This window comes from Dendropsophus ebraccatus, chromosome 5 (genome assembly GCF_027789765.1).
Source record: "Dendropsophus ebraccatus isolate aDenEbr1 chromosome 5, aDenEbr1.pat, whole genome shotgun sequence".
NCBI classification, from domain to species: Eukaryota; Metazoa; Chordata; class Amphibia; order Anura; family Hylidae; genus Dendropsophus; species Dendropsophus ebraccatus.
In genome coordinates, this window is record NC_091458.1 from 111,111,937 (window position 1) to 111,129,242 (window position 17,306).

At 39.0% G+C, this 17,306-nt stretch overlaps 1 protein-coding gene across 14 annotated transcripts in view; it reads right to left on the minus strand.

Moving 5' to 3' along the window:
- DMD (dystrophin) overlaps positions 1–17,306 on the minus strand; it is a 1,858,252-nt gene that overhangs the window by 42,808 nt on the left and 1,798,138 nt on the right. For all 14 annotated transcript variants that reach the window (XM_069970999.1, XM_069971008.1, XM_069971005.1 and 11 more), the window contains 2 exons: positions 5,361–5,527; positions 1,210–1,321 (listed from right to left, as the gene is read on the minus strand). In XM_069970999.1, the coding sequence (XP_069827100.1) occupies positions 1,210–1,321; positions 5,361–5,527 (279 nt within the window). The remainder of the gene's footprint in view (positions 1–1,209; positions 1,322–5,360; positions 5,528–17,306) is intronic.

The following is a 17,306-nucleotide window of genomic DNA, read 5'->3' on the forward strand; positions in this document are numbered from 1 at the left end:
CTTTTCAAATCCATTCCTTTTTTTGGCTTAAAAAAGCTGTCAGTTAATCTGTTGGTGTAATAGGACTCTAACTTCTTTCCCAAGTTCTGAGCTGCTGCTTTCTGCTAAAGGCAAAAGATAAAAAACTGTGTGTGAGCCTCTCTCTTTGTCTCGCCCTCCTCCCTCTTCCCTTCCGGGACAGATTATGTAAACAAGTACCTGGAAAGCTACCTGGAAAGCTTTATCTGCAACTTGTAGCTTGTTTGCATTGCTGGAAAGGTTAATCTGAGGTCAAGTTGCTGTTGAACCTAAGGCCATATTACACGGCACGATAATAAGGGGCAAGTGAGAGCTTACCTGTCAGGTCAGTGCTTGCTTCCCCTTCTTCCCCCCCCCCCTCCACCTCATTGTCTGTGCTATTACACGCAGAGAAAGCGAGAGGGGGAGCAGCGAGATGGGCTGCCCAAAAAATCCTTAGATCAAGGATGCTGCTGCAAGGAGCTACGTTGCTGGACAAATTGTGCTCTTTCAACATGTTAAAAGGCCACGATCCGCTGAAAGTGTTAGCCGATTGTGGTCTTTTAACTCAAAGTTTAGTGACGGATTGTATCATGTTTCTTCCTATACAATCAAAGGCGTTGGGTGTAGTTTACATATTACAAGTTACATTACCCGAAACAATTATTGGCCTGAACAGCCAATAATCAGCTAAGTAAGACCGATAGTCGTTTCGTGTAATAAGGCCTTAACTGTGCTTAATCCTCCTGGCATTACAAAGTTGCAGATAGAGACTTGTTTACATCAGCCGTCTCAGAAGGGAGGGGGAGGATGGGAAAGCGGCGAGAAAAGCTCACACAGTTTTTTGTGTCTTCAGCAAAATGCAGCAGCTCAGAACTGGGTAAAGGTGACTGAATAGATAGCAAGTATGGAATGAATTGCTAGTCTTATCATGGGCAGCAACAAATGAAAAGTTATGTTTGAGTGGAATATCCCAATAAATGACCTGAATCTGTATTCAGGCTGCAAGCCCCAGCCTGACAGTTGTTCTGATTATTTGTGTTCTGTATTGACACAACTTAGTTATACTAGGTGCACACTTTTCCCAACCATTAGCATGGATATCTAAAGGGATCCAGGCATAAAAGGTTAACGGATAATATACTTTTTAAAGATATAAAAGTGTATGGTTAAATATATGTATTGGAATACATGTTCTACCCATAGACTTACAGGAGTGCAATATTCCACCATTGGATAGTGCATTTTGTGTCCTTTTGCAACACGGCCAGAAAAGAAGCAGCTTTGGCAGATGTCATAGTTAAAGTGCTTTAAACTTCTGTACCTAAAGGGAAAAAAAGAACAAAAATAAAGGTTACATTTAATCAAGTATCTTCAGAATGAAATTCTTGAATATGGATAACAGAGAAAGCGGCAAAAATTTACGTTTTAGGAGAAGCCGTTGCTTCAGGGGTTTGAAGAGTTCAACATTATTAAATGGGACTTGCCACATTGAAATCAAACTCTCTCAACACACTTATAACAGCTGTGAATCAGTGAGTTAGGCCACCCACTTGACCATTTAACTCTGAATGTTTGGAGATTTACACAATAAATGACAAGTTATCCTGGAAGTTAATCTGCTCTATAACATGATGCCTGAATGTAACAGGTTCCCTTTAAGAAGCTTCACTCAGCCAGATTCCTGGATTCTGCACATTTCTGTCAGCATCTCCTTGTGGTTGCTAAGGTTTTACATTGTCTACTCATGAATGTACCAGCTTAGTTATATTAAACATGCCATGAGTGCACAACAACAATCATCTACAGAAGGATATTGACCAACTGATTGATTCAATTGCTTAGAAACAATACTACTCTTACTATCAAAGCACCGACTGCCTAGAGAGATTGTTGAGAAGAGAAAACTGCATCAATAACCATAGCCTGTGCCTGGTATTACAGTTCAATCCTATTACCTTCAATGTAGCTGAGATGACATATCCTATAGACAGAGTTCATAAAAAAAAAAATCCTTTTTAATCTGTTTTCTGCAATCTTAACTGTGTCTTCTGTACAGCACTTAGAGATATGTTTTACAGCCACTACATGGACACACCATTCTATTCTAGACATGCCCTGAGACTTGTGCAGAGAGGGGGAGGAGGTAAGCTGTGTGGCCAAACTGAAAACAGAAAGACTTTAAGATTTTTAATATAGATAGTAAAACTGAACATTAGAAGAACTAACAGTTTTTCTTTTCATTGTTCTTTTACCATAGTAAAGCCATACAACCATGATAAATTTTAGAGCACTGTACAGATCAGGGGTAAAATGTACAGGTAGCTATAGACGCTTCATTGGAAAGACCAATCTAAAGGGGTAGTGCGGCGTTTAAGTTTTATTCCCGTTTAACTTTTATTCACTAAATAACACACATTACAAAGTTATACAACTTTGTAATGTGTGTTATTTTAGTGAATGGACCCCTTCCCCGTGTTCCCCCCACCCCGGAAGTGTTGGTGCATTATACTTATGTGTTCGCTGTCGAACCGGCCGCCATCTTGTGTTGACGTCATCTTCGGGAGGCCGGCCGAACTGCTCCAGCCATCACTCATGCTGGCCCCCCCCTCTTTAGCTGCTCAGCCGTGATTGGCTAAGCATAACTGTGCTCAGCCAATCGCGGCTGAGCAGCTGATGACGCGGCAGAGGGGGGGCCGGCATGAGGGAAGGCTGGAGCGGTTCGGCTGGCCTCCCGAAGAGGACTTCGTCGACAAGAGATGGCGGCCGGGGTCACCAGCGAACACATAAGTATAATGCACCAACACTTCCGGGGTGGGGGGAACACGGGGAAGGGGTCAATTCACTTAAATAACACACATTACAAAGCTGTATAACTTTGTAATGTGTGTTATTTAGTGAATAAAAGTTAAACGCTGCACTACCCCTTTAATACTACGGAGCGGGACAGACCTGTCACTAATATGGCAAACACTATTACAGAACAACTCTATACACTAACTACATTGGCTGGTAAAAGACAGTAGGCTCAAACAGCTCATACATAGAAGAGAAATACATTGCTGCTACTAAATAGGTTGTAATGGAGTCAGCCTTTTTTTATTTTTGTTCCTTCACACAAATGTACTTAGGACCACTCAGACACCGTATGGTACTAAGATATGAATGAATACTATATTGACTTTGTAAAAGACTATGTGACTGAGTGCTGCTATAAGGTAAAGCTCAGTTGAATGGAAAGAGCCTGCCTATTTGTATGCCTACACAAATGGCGCACACATTGGGCTGTCAATCATAGCTAGTATAAACAATTGTCCCGAAAGATCAACTCTACATGCTAAAATCATTGTACATCACCCGGAAACGTTCATTACCTGTTGCTGAAAAGCCCTTTCCTGCTGTTCTATTTTATGGTGCATTTCATACTTGTCTACGGAGAACAATTCTATTTAGAATTTTAGCACAGCCGAGGTGCTTACTGGATTTTTTTGTGTGATACTCTGGGAGTGAATAAAAAGCTGCCATTTTCTCTCAGAGGCAGTAATGATTTCACAGTCTATTGGTTAAATGTATTTTGTATGAAATCTACAGAGAAGTTTACAAACCATAGAGCAGAATATGGAGCGTTTGCAAGGTAGCTTTGATTTTTTTTCCCTTCATGTTATCTTTCAGAAACCCATTGAGATGGATTAACCATGGTAGTTTGTTATGGAGAAAAAGAAAGAGAACCTAAAGTGGATGCATAATTGATAAGGAAGCCGTGCTCTGGGCGGACGGAGTAGGAAGCTAGTTTTTCTGATTAGCGCACATATATCATATAAACAAATCTGTGTCAATAATGCCTCTTACATACATACATTTTTTATAAACAAGATTCCAGCGAGCATAATATTACTGTACTATGCACGGAGGAGGGGAGGACTAGATGTTCTAGAAATCTTCTTAATCCTTTTCCATGGAACATTAAAGTTCTATGGATATCTTGACAAAATGTTCTCCTGGTGCGCAAAATCCCTTTGTGAGTTTCAGTCTACTCGTCTGCACTGTAGCGGTTTATATTGATGTGGGGGACTATGCAAATATAATATAATATATTTTCACTTCTCGTTCAGTTATTTTTTACTAACTTGAGTGGGATTGTTTCCAAAATGATGGCAAGTTCCATTTAGATACAAATGACAGCAGCTATCTCCCTTAGTTCCGAAGATTGTGTTTTTACTTACTTGCTATGCTTCCCTGTTGTCAGCTTTTAGGGATATTGCTATTTGGTTTACCATGCACACTTTTGACTGAATTGTCAGATAAGTGTGAATATTATTACTAGGCTCATGGGTTGTGATTAGGAGTTTCAGATTTACACCCCCTCAGCCTCAAAATCAAACCCGCTGAGTCTAGCTTTCACAAGCCCATTTCCCAGCCATCTGACTATTCAGTGAAAAGCACAGTCAATCAATCAAATAGTAAAAACCTATGTTAGGATCAGGGTACCCAAGGCTACAAAATTATATAAAAACTCTTTTTGGACTTTCTGCAGGTCCTGTTTAAACAGCAGGTATACAATAGGTAAACAAATTGCTACAGACTTCATAAGCTAATGGATCCACCAAAAAAGTCAGGTGCCAGCAGCAAGCAGTAAATGGACAAACTGTTTTCATACCTGAATTTTTTTAATTTAGAGCAAGTTATTTGGTGACATTTACCTTAAAAGGGTAAATTTTACATATGTTGCTGTCCATGGTGTAACTAACAATTCATTCCATACATTTGTATCTATTCAGTCTCCTTCCCCCAGTTATGAGCTGCTACTTTCTGCTGAAGACACAAAAAACAGTGTGTGAGCTGCTCTCTCCATCTCCATCCCCATCCCCCCCCCCCCTACTGAGAAAACTGATGTTAACAATTCCTTCTCTGCAACTTTGTTATTCTGGGAGGGGTAATTACAGTGAGTTCAATAGCAACTTGACCTCAGATTAACCCTCCCAGCATTACAAAGCTACAAAGTTGCAGATACAAACGGCTAGGGACTTGTCTACATCAGCCACCTCAGAAAGGAGGCTGAGAAGGGGGAGCCAGAGAGAAAAACTCATACACAGTTTTTTGTATCTTCAGCAGAAAGCAGCAGCTCAAATCTGGAAGAAGACAACTGAATAGATAACATGTATGGAATGGATTGTTAGTTTCACCATGGGTAGCAACATATAAAAAAAACTTATGTTTCAGTTGAATACCCCTTTAAATGCAGTTATAAAAACTTGTGTATTTCACTAAAACTGCATTCAGACATTTGGCTATACTTAATGCAATTTTTAACTCTGCTGTGTGGAAAACACCATCTTGGTGTGCTTTATGCAAAGACGTCTTACCTGAAACCGATGATCGGACATTCTTTACAGATATTACACTTGGCTTGGTGTTTGGCAGTTTCCGCAGCAGCAACTCTGTGAAGCACCGGTAGCCAAACCATCGACTGAGGCTCCAACCTCATCCAATCCAGAAACAAAGCTGCCTCAATTTCTGGCTTATTGTTAGCCTAAAAGATAAAATACAAAGATATTCGGTGAAGATATAAGAATCAAACATTTATTAAATGTATGAAAAGAAGAATCCTCAGAAAAGTTGTGGTCACTTAAGAAAATGTGACCACAAGACTGCTGAAAAAATTACAGTTTTATATGGATTTCTTCCAGACATCAAGCTTTAATCTCTTGAGATTTTTTAAAGCATATCAGAAGGAAAAGCTCAAAATTACACATACAAAGTCCCTAGACATGGGCTCAAGCAAGGTAAAAATGCTGGACTCGGATGTCGTATTAATCTTTCATTGATAACATTTGTATTTTATCATCATCAATATTATACACATGAAAAACTACCTAGAATGACACCAGCCAATTTTGAAATTGCATATACCTATATATGTATATATACAGCAGTATTCATTTGAGGAGAAAGCCACACTGGTAGGTTAATTGACTTCTGATTGAAGTGGTCCTCGTGTGTGTCAATGTGTTGGTGTTATGAAAATTACCTAAATCTCATGGGGCAAGCATAAGTGACAGAATGAAATCTCTAGACAGTGCTTAGTAATAATGTCTGTTATAAATGATACGTACAAAAGCAGGACATAATATCTAGGAGCTAAGACACTTTGCCACGTACACTCTCCTTTTGCTGGCCAACAAAAAGTCAGTGTGTTGGGACCCACCGTCTGCTGTCATACACCTGACCCACCCGTTGCCACCAGACACACAAACACAAGGCACACACAAAAAACTTTGCTGTGTCCAGGCCCACTGGCCGCTGTCATATATGTGAGCCATCGGTTGATGCCAGACGTGCAAACATTAATCACACACAAAACATTGCTGGGTCTGGACCCACTGGCTGCTGTCATACACATTACCCTTCCTCCTACCACTGCCAGACACACAAACACTCATAAAACTTTGCTGTGACGTGACCCACCAGCTGCTGTCATCCGGCCGCTGCCACTTTGCTGCCACCACCCTGACAGTTATGTTATAGGGGAGACCGGAAACCCCAAAATGTTCCACTCTTTAAAGCAGACAGAAAACGAGTGCAAATAAAGTCACTAGTCATACAATATTTGGTCTCACATCGCACATGCAGTCTTCATGTCACCATCAAATTTTTAGGTTTAATGTATGGAAATGTACAGTACTTGGTTAGAAAAAATGGCTGACAAAAGACATACAGAACACGCAAAATGAAATTAAAAACCAGAAATAAAGTTTGGATACTTAGCATAGAGCATGGTATAGATTCTTTCCTTCCAGAGGATTAGGCATAGAAAATGGTGCACAATCCAATTCGATTGGATCCTTAGCTTTGTGACACTGAAATGTTGCATACCTCATTTTTATCTTATATCTGAAGGGGCTGGTTTGAGGGCTGCACCCCACATCTCTGACTCAGCCCCCTCTGGGCAGAGCTTCATTACCCATGCTGTCCATATTCCACACAGACCCTATTACATAGGGCAATTATTGGCTAAACAGGCTGATACTTCCCTGTGTAATAGGCCCAGGGTTTTAAAGAGAAGTGTGATTTAAAAAGTAAAAATTAATTTACAAAAAATATTTTAAAGGGGGTACTCCGGTGCTGTTAAAAAAAAAAAACAACAATCGATCAAACATAGTTTTTAAATTTACCATCCCTCCTGAGTCTGTCTGTTTGAATTTCCCGCTGTTTTCAGGTCCCTGAAGCTCCAGTTGGCGGCTTCATTTTTTCTTTACTTCCTGTTATGGGCTTTCCCATGATGCACTTTGTCTCCTGTGATGTCTAATGGACTCAGTAAAACTGTTAGATGGGTTACATCTTGCTCAGCCAATCAGGGCCGAGCAATCTGAGTCATCTGACAAAGGGAGGCTGGCTTAACAGGGCTTAGACCCGCCGCCTCCCTCTATATAATGTCATTGTCACAAAATGGCTGCCACAGAGCAGCCTGGGGTCAACAGTCATAAGGTAAAAATGAGTTTACTTCACTTCCTGGTGGGGAATTGGTGGTGGTGGGGGGGGAGATATAGGGAAAAGGGGCAGATAGGTGATTGAAGCATATTACAAAGTTATACAACTTTGTAAAGTGTTTCAATTACTGGGGGAAAACTTTTAGTTGGAGTACCCCTTTAACAATTCAGAAACTCTATGAAGCTATAATTGGCCAGCACATACTTTCTCAGACCATGTAGTTGGCTTTGCCTTAATTCATAAATAATCTGCTAGCATAGTCACCAATGCACAAGAATGGGGTAATTTATGCCCCAGTCACATGCTTAAAAAAAAAAAAAGCCATTTCCACTGCATTTTTATCGCTTAGGATATATGGATTTTTTAGTGAATGCTAAACAAATTCGATAGATAGTGCATGAAACCGTCCTGATTGTAATGACTATAAATGAGTATTTTCTCTTGTTCTCTTGCACAAAGACTTAGCAAAATAATCTAATGCAAATTAACCATATTATTCTAGAATATGTGAACAGGAGATAAATTGTTACAATATAAAAATAGGACCGCATATACATTTCCAGAAAGAGTGAACTACTCATTAGAGGGATGTTTATCTACAGAGACTCTGATTCCTCAAGAATCAATATTCCAGTACATTAATGGAGCTGCTGATTAATATGCATTTTTTAATAGGAAAAGATGCATTCGGCATTGAATAGTGCACTGCATGTTACAGCTAGAATTAGAATGAGCAGTTAAAAGCATCAGGCCGCCTCATGGTAATCAGCATAAATTAGGGAGACAGAAAAAGGCACACTGAGAGATTCAAGTCACTAAAACTATATATCTGATTTATTTCCCAGCCTATAATCAATGTTAATTTGTTAATTGTCATAAAGACAGAAGGCTGATCCAACATATCTGTGTAGTCTGCACAGTCAAATAGATAAGCCCAGTGGTGATTAGCACTCGCAGATTGTTCTGGATCACCAGGAAACGTCTGAAGATTTAAAGTCACACGGCTCTAGTTTAGTCAAGGGCATTCACAGCTTTTTAGTGATTACTACTGACTAGGCAGCTGTTAGGGTGATGATAAACATGGAATAAGAGTCAAAAAAGACCCCCTATTTAGAAAGCAATTGCACTGCTGTGGCATAGCTGTATCTATATAATATGCACTGCTGTGGCATAGCTGTATCTATATAATATGCACTGCTGTGGCATAGCTGTATCTATATAATATGCACTGCTGTGGCATAGCTGTATCTATATAATATGCACTGCTGTGGCATAGCTGTATCTATATAATATGCACTGCTGTGGCATAGCTGTATCTATATAATATGCACTGCTGTGGCATAGCTGTATCTATATAATATGCACTGCTGTGGCATAGCTGTATCTATATAATATGCACTGCTCAGGCATAGCTGTATCTATATAATATGCACTGCTCAGGCATAGCTGTATCTATATAATATGCACTGCTGTGGCATAGCTGTATCTATATAATATGCACTGCTGTGGCATAGCTGTATCTATATAATATGCACTGCTGTGGCATAGCTGTATCTATATAATATGCACTGCTGTGGCATAGCTGTATCTATATAATATGCACTGCTGTGGCATAGCTGTATCTATATATTATGCACTGCTGTGGCATAGCTGTATCTATATAATATGCACTGCTGTGGCATAGCTGTATCTATATAATATGCACTGCTGTGGCATAGCTGTATCTATATAATATGCACTGCTGTGGCATAGCTGTATCTATATAATATGCACTGCTCAGGCATAGCTGTATCTATATAATATGCACTGCTCAGGCATAGCTGTATCTATATAATATGCACTGCTCAGGCATAGCTGTATCTATATAATATGCACTGCTCAGGCATAGCTGTATCTATATAATATGCACTGCTGTGGCATAGCTGTATCTATATAATATGCACTGCTCAGGCATAGCTGTATCTATATAATATGCACTGCTCAGGCATAGCTGTATCTATATAATATGCACTGCTGTGGCATAGCTGTATCTATATAATATGCACTGCTGTGGCATAGCTGTATCTATATAATATGCACTGCTGTGGCATAGCTGTGTCTATATAATATGCACTGCTGTGGCATAGCTGTATCTATATAATATGCACTGCTGTGGCATAGCTGTATCTATATAATATGCACTGCTCAGGCATAGCTGTATCTATATAATATGCACTGCTCAGGCATAGCTGTATCTATATAATATGCACTGCTGTGGCATAGCTGTATCTATATAATATGCACTGCTGTGGCATAGCTGTATCTATATAATATGCACTGCTGTGGCATAGCTGTGTCTATATAATATGCACTGCTGTGGCATAGCTGTATCTATATAATATGCACTGCTGTGGCATAGCTGTATCTATATAATATGCACTGCTGTGGCATAGCTGTATCTATATACTGTAATATGCACTGCTCAGGCATAGCTGTATCTATGCAATATGCACCGTTCAGGTATAGCTGTAGATTGTACTTAGTATGATTGTGGTCACCCAGCTTTCCCGGCATCTTTTACACGGCATGTTTAGGTGGGGTAAATCAGAGTAAATCAGAGTGAAGCGGGTATAGCGCGGGGGGGGGGGGGGGTCATTGTAGGAGGCACAGGAGCTGCTGGGGGTTTAGCAAGCTGACCTCTATAGGTACATTTCCACGTAGCTAGAATTGATAGCATATACTTTATACAGTAAATGTTTGTATTAGTAAATGCTCATCTAATTTGGATGTCTGGATTAAATAAGAATGTTATTCGGTAAAGTAATGTCTGACGCAATCTGTCAAATCACCAAATCGTGTAATAAAAGTGAGGCTACACACTTGGTTATTGTGGCTTCATTAGTTCTTCGCACAAACTAAGTATTTGAATGAGGCTTTAGTTGTAGTTTTCCTTCAGTTGCGATCACAGTTTTAACAAACACCGTTCCTATCGCATTGGAAACAATGATGAAATTGCGGGTGATCCACAAGAAACATCAGCACAGGCGTTCATAGGCTTTGCTGCTTTTAATATTCTGCTTGTTCCCTTTTGAAACAGACAGTGCTTTCTCTACTCTCCTGTCAGATGCGTGACCTTTTAGGTTTATGCTTAAGTTCATGTTGCGTTTGTCAGGACTTTGTGAAATGGTCCGCCAAACTTTTGCAAGTTGCTGCTTTCGACAGCCATAGAAAAAAAATATTCAATATTCTTTTCTTCAGTTGTAGTAAAAAATGTCATTCTATTTGCTAATTTAATGGCATATTCCAGTGTTCCTGCATTGACTGCCTGGGTGGAGAGGTTGTGTTCTAAAGTCTCAGAAGCAGCAACAAGCAAACAGCCTTTTTATTCTTTACCACTTCCCAGCAACATTTTAAAAGTTTTTTGTTAATGGAATACCCCTACGGGCAAGACAGCATATATATCAGGGGATTTACCTGGTATACTGGCCAAATATACAACACTACACTTCACTTAAACAACAGCAGGTAAAAAAAAGGGCACAGAGCACAGCAGGGATACCAGAGAAATTGTTATTTTATTTATTTATTCAAAACAAGTGAAAAAAAATTACAACACGTTTCAAAGCCAGACTGGCTCCTTCTTCAGGTGTGATCCTGAACGCATTGTGCATTTTTATACTAATTTTAATACATTTTTCTCAGATATTCCTGCTGTGATTTGTGCCCGTTTCACATGCCGTTAATGGAGTAGAATGCGGTCTCTTTGTGAACATCCTTCGCAAATAGTGCAGGAGTGGCTACAGTTATCTAGTGTACCCTCACCTTTACCTTTGGAGCGCTGTGAGAGTGTGTAGTATTGGTCTCTGCACCATGGAGTTCTGTCTGTTCTTGTAGTAAATATCCAACACCAATATGAGCTTAAAGCCAATGTACCATCAGGTACATTACAATCAATGGAGCCAAGTCACAGAGGCGAGCCCCGGGAATAAGACTGGCGCCATGCAAGGGAACAGGGCCACAGTTTAAAAAAAGGACTGCAGCCCCGGCATCCCCACGCCAACGCCGGTCTATTCATATAAGAAACTTAAAGCGATGTACCTGATGGAACATTCACTTTAAACTCTAACTGTACGAGTCTCTCTTTATAAGCAGCATTTTTGGTAGATTATCACAGTTGCCAGATTAATGGTTTTAGATTATATGTTGTATAATTAATAGTGTGCTTGAACAGTACACAATTTTTAGGCAATGCTGCATTTTATTCCTACACGGCACACAAGGGTCTGGATTTATCAATGCATCCCAGACAAATAGTCTGAGAATGGACTTTCAGTGTCTGGTTTTTGATAAACTTGGGCCAATGAGTAAAGCACAATAAAGGGCCCATTGACAAAGTGATTATCTGCCAATTCAGACAGATATTTTCCAGTGTAATAGAGACAGCGGCCAGTCGACAAGCTAGCAAATGTTCCCTCATCGGCTGATTGTTGTCTTTCAACATATCAAAAATAAATCATTGTCCCAACTGGTCCGCGGATGAACACGGATTAAAGCAAGGGCTGAAGGAGAAGTCTGGGCTTTTAACATCTGAGCCTGGATTTCACCTTTAATATTTTGTATAAAATAGGAGCTCTCCTTGTAGTATGTAGTAGGAATAGTATAAATAACAATAGCCGCAGCCACTGTGTAAAATAAGGTTACCGATATCTAAAGAAACACTAGGTAAAATCATGTCATTCAGCGCAAATCCTACACAAATCTATAGTTCAGTATCAGCTCTTCTGTGCGTTCACAAACTACCAATACAAATACCTTTAAATATAGACTGAAATTCATATTCTGTGACTGTACCGGAAAAGTAAGTCTCGTCTCTGCTGGGTAGATCAGTTCCCTATGCAGAGTATGAAATCTGTAAAGCGGGCATTGCCATTGCAGCCTGGTAACCTTAAAGTAATTGTTCCTTGCACAGAGCAGGGGTTTGCTTTCAGCTTTTCATTTCCCTGCGGGCAAACACCTAGCTGAAAAATCTGCAGCCTATATTTGCTTTTGAAAACTGGTCACATTCGTTTGTTCTGCCATACAAACAGGGCACATAAACCCCGAGTGAAGTCAAAGCAGAGGTAGAGCTGTTTTGATGACATTTACAGCGCTGCTTTGCAAAGAGTTGGGGGTTGAGCAGAGAGCATTACTGTTCTCCAAGGGCTAACATGATCTGTCAAGGGACCACGCAATATGCCAAACAAACAAACAGGAGCTTTTCTCATTCAGCTGCACTATACAATACTGCAATCAGCATGTTCCGGATTGTCCTATATTCCCAAAAGGAAAATAAAGAGGCTGCTTTCCGGTTTTCATTATTTATCCTTATAAATAGACTTAGGGAAAAAAAGATACACATAAAAATCAATGCTTGACAGTTTCTTCCCGTCTTATTGTTCCCTTTAGTCAGCAAGGAGTATTTAACAGAAAAAGCAAGATAGTACCAATCAGCCAGCAAAAATGTGATGGTGTAGAGTGTTACGGCAACCTGGTATGAAACTAGGAAGAAAGTTCGATAGACGTGTGCTCTCATTTCATGTAAAAAATCCATCTCTTCAGACTACAGCATGCATATATATATAAATATGTATATACACACACAGATATATATATATATATATATATATATATATATACATATATATATATATATATATATACACACACACACACACATATATATATATATATATATATATATACACACACACACATATATATATATATATATATATATATATATATATATATATATATATATATACTTATATATACTCAACATGTATGACCCAAACTACTGTATGCCCGAACTAATGTCCAGCCATGGCATTGGCTTTGATCAGTTCTACACACCATAAAATTGTTTCAGATGAATGTCCCCGATATGGACAAGGACTGTTCTAAATAGTCAGACTAAGCAGCTTTCTGCAGTAACTGCGGGACACACACACGTGTACTTCAATAAACTGCAGTTTACTGATTTTTACAATGCAGTGTCTACTCCAGATATTTGGCAGGGTGGGGGGTGAGATTACAAATGAGCTGGATTTATCGGTCTGTAAATTACACATGGAGTTTGTGCTGTCTCAGCAGGAATGCCCTGATCATGACATAATACAGTACTGATTAGTTAACACTGGTTAGCTTCTGCAAAATTTTTGGTAATGTATGTAACCTACAGTGGAGCTACTACACCATTACTACCTCATATCGGAACACTGATTTATGGTTATAATGCACCTTTAAGCTTGTCACTTGGTTCCTGCTATATTGTTATTCCATTAATACATAGTAGCTCAGTGCAAGGTATTATTGTCTTTCAGCCCTGAGCTTCAGACTGAAATCTGATCAGGCACAACTGCAGAGGGTCTGGACGGGTTTCCTTTAGATCCCAGTTTCTTCAAAAATATATTGGTAGGTCTGTATTAAACTGGTAAACAATTATAAAATACTTCTTATTTACAGAGATAAATATAAACAGAGATACTGTAGCATAAAGATTTCACTAGAGGGAGCCACTGAATTGCATGCTAAGGCCGCATATACACGTCTGGTAAATGTATCCAGATTTCTGATGAGAAAATCTGGATACATTTCCAGAGTCAACTAATTATTTCACCAATATATCTTCTAGTAAGACATCCAGAATTCCAGACAGTTTCCGGATGGGCATCAGTAGCTATCTGGAATTCCAGACAATTCTATACTCTTCTATAGGGTGAACTGAAGGGTATCCATGTCTAATACAATCCTGAAATGCATCAAGATTTCATGATTAATTCAGATAGATTTACAGTTTTTTGTGAGGGGTGTCCATTTCGCAAAATAGTTCAATAAATTATAGAATCTGTGCTATTTTTTTTAGAATTCTGGCATGGATGACCACTAGAGATGAGCGAACCTCGAGCATGCGCGAGTCGATTCGAACCCGAACTTTCGACATTTGATTAGCGGTGGCTGCTGAACTTGGATAAAGCCCTAAGGCTATGTGGAAAACATGGATATAGTCATTGGCTGTATCCATGTTTTCCAGACAACCTTAGGGCTTTATCCAACTTCAGCAGCCCCCGCTAATCCAATACCGAACGTTCGGGTTCGGATCGACTCGAACCCGGTTCACTCATCTCTAATGACCACATAGAAGTGTATGGGATTTTCAACAATTCCGGACAGCTACTAATGTGCATCTGGAAAATGATTTCCTGAAGACTCCTAATTTATCAAGGTTTATAGACTGAGAAGGTCGGTTCAGCTATAAACCAGAAGAATTATACTGCAAACCCAGACTCTAGCAAGGCATGCAAAGCATTCTAAGGCTATGTTCCCTGATCATTTTATGGCTCAAACAGCTGCATGAGTTTGGAGAGTATTTTGGTCGCTCAGTTAAGGGCATGTTAAATAAATTTATGGCTGCTAAAATTATGGTCATAAAATGAAGAGATATTTGGAAAAAAAAAGACGATTTCACAATTTGCTCTACTTAATGCCTGTCTGAAAGTTCAAAATATGAAAAAATTAATTAAATGACGAGTGAACTTTTTAAAGTGGTTTTCTGATTTAAAAATACTTGTTCCCTATCGACAGGATAAAGGAAAAGTATGAGACTGCGGGGGTCTGACCTCCACCCCCCTCTGTATTGGTGCTCTAGCTCCTTTGTTACGAAGACCCATGATCCATTCTCTATCAAGCCACCGGAAAGAGCCAAGTGCTTTATTCGGCTCTCTCCACTGGCTCTATAGAGAATAAATAGTTCCGGGGAGCCGATACAGAGATCCCTGGGGGCACGGAGGTTGGACCCTGTGAAATCTTATACTTGTCCCCAATACTTGTGATCTATCTTTTGTATCATAAATATTAAAGTAGTTTTCCTATTAATGCATATGGTTTATATAGGTAAAAGTCACCTCGTATTCTGCAGAAATCACTCATTTATGTGTTTCTGCGATACCATCTAACATTTAAAGTGGATTGCTGGGGGCTTCAAATGCCAGACTTACTCTGATCGGCTAGTTCCTAGTGGGTACGCAAATAGGACAATTCCATTAAATGGGAACTGAAATTAAAATAAATAAATCTTTTGACATGTCAGAGAGCCATCACGTGACCTAGACAGACTTTCAATATAAGTTAGGTGTCTATCTAGGTTGCAGACACAGAGCGGGAAGAGGAGTGTGTAGCAGCGCAATCTTTGCACCACTTGTTCTACTGATCATCTGAACCACTCAGATCCTGACCGATAAAATTTCTTACATGTTTTTGAGATGTAAAATTATTATTTTTTTTTTTACAGAGCTACACTTTAAACACGCTTTAATAATCTTCAAAGGGGAAGTCTGGGCAAAATAATTTAAAGATATGTTATTGCCAAACAAAAATTAAGAAAATTACTAATAGACACTTACAGTATTATAGGAAACACACCTATAATGCATTTTCCCTGCACTTACTGCAGCATAGTGTGTTCAGGTCTCTGTAAAGTTGGTGATGTCACGTCACATAAACTACCAACACCTGCTACAGCGGTGGGACAGACTGGAGCCCAAGGAGCTGACAGTTTATCTGATGTGACATCACCAACTTTACAGAGACCTGAACACGCCATGCTGTAGTAAGTGCAGGTAAAATGCACTATAGGTGTGTTTCCCATAATAAGTGTCTATTAGTAATTTACATAACTTTTGTTGGGATATAACATCTCTTTAAATTATTTTGCCTGGACTTCCCCTTTAAATTTAAAGATTGAAAAGGAAACTTGTAACGGCCAATTCTTGACTTGGCTTATAGAGTTTCACTACACCGAAAGGTTGAGAAGGACATCAAGAAGAACAAGTACTCAGCAAGGGAAGCATTTAATGCAAGAACATATACAAAAATCCACTTGACTTTAGCCAGTCAGAAACTACAAAACAATCACGAATGTGTCAGAGACAGATTTGGCAATGTCATCATGGGCTTAGATTTAGATGGCCCAGCACAGCATGAGATATAAGATGAAAACACTAGTAAGTGATTTTCTGTAATCTCTCATATTATCTAGTAAGACATGAAAGGAACTTCAACGAAAATGGTATATTTTTTTCCAATACTTCCATTATATTATTTCAACTGAGCTGCATGACACTGCTGGAAATCTGCAGGTTGCAGGAACAATGAAGATATTTAACAGCACATTTCCCAATTCCAGCCCAAATTACTACCTCCTATGCCAAAAGCTTTTTTTCCTAGAAACATGTTTTAGGTTGTTTACTAGGCGAGAAAGCTAAAAGAAACCCAGATTATAAAAGTAGATATTGTTAACTAATAATACTGCAAAATGTAAAAATATATCCATGTTATATCACAGTGCGGAAATAAAAAAAAGAAAGCTAAAGTATACAGCTCTATCCTAACACACAAATCCCCCCCCCCCTCTTCTAAAAATACTTAGACATTATACAGAGCAACTAAAAACTTTATTAAAATCTATAAATCAGATAAATTAAAAAAATTCTATCTGGCGCATTTAATGTATTACATATACAACATAAAAAATACGCTATAGAAAAGGAAAAAAAAATAAAGAAAAGAAAAAAGTTAAATAATTTTCAGTCTAGAAACTGTTCTGTTAAGAGACAATCCATAAAAGACAACAAAACAATATCGAACCACAATTGGTGAATTAAAAATAAAAGAAGGTTAGCAACAGATCACTCCATTCAGTAGCAGAGACATTAGGAAAAGGCTTCATTGGAAAACCTGACAGCATATTTATGTATCTGGGAATGGGATGTCAGTGGTAAACATGCAATCTATATTACAAGTGA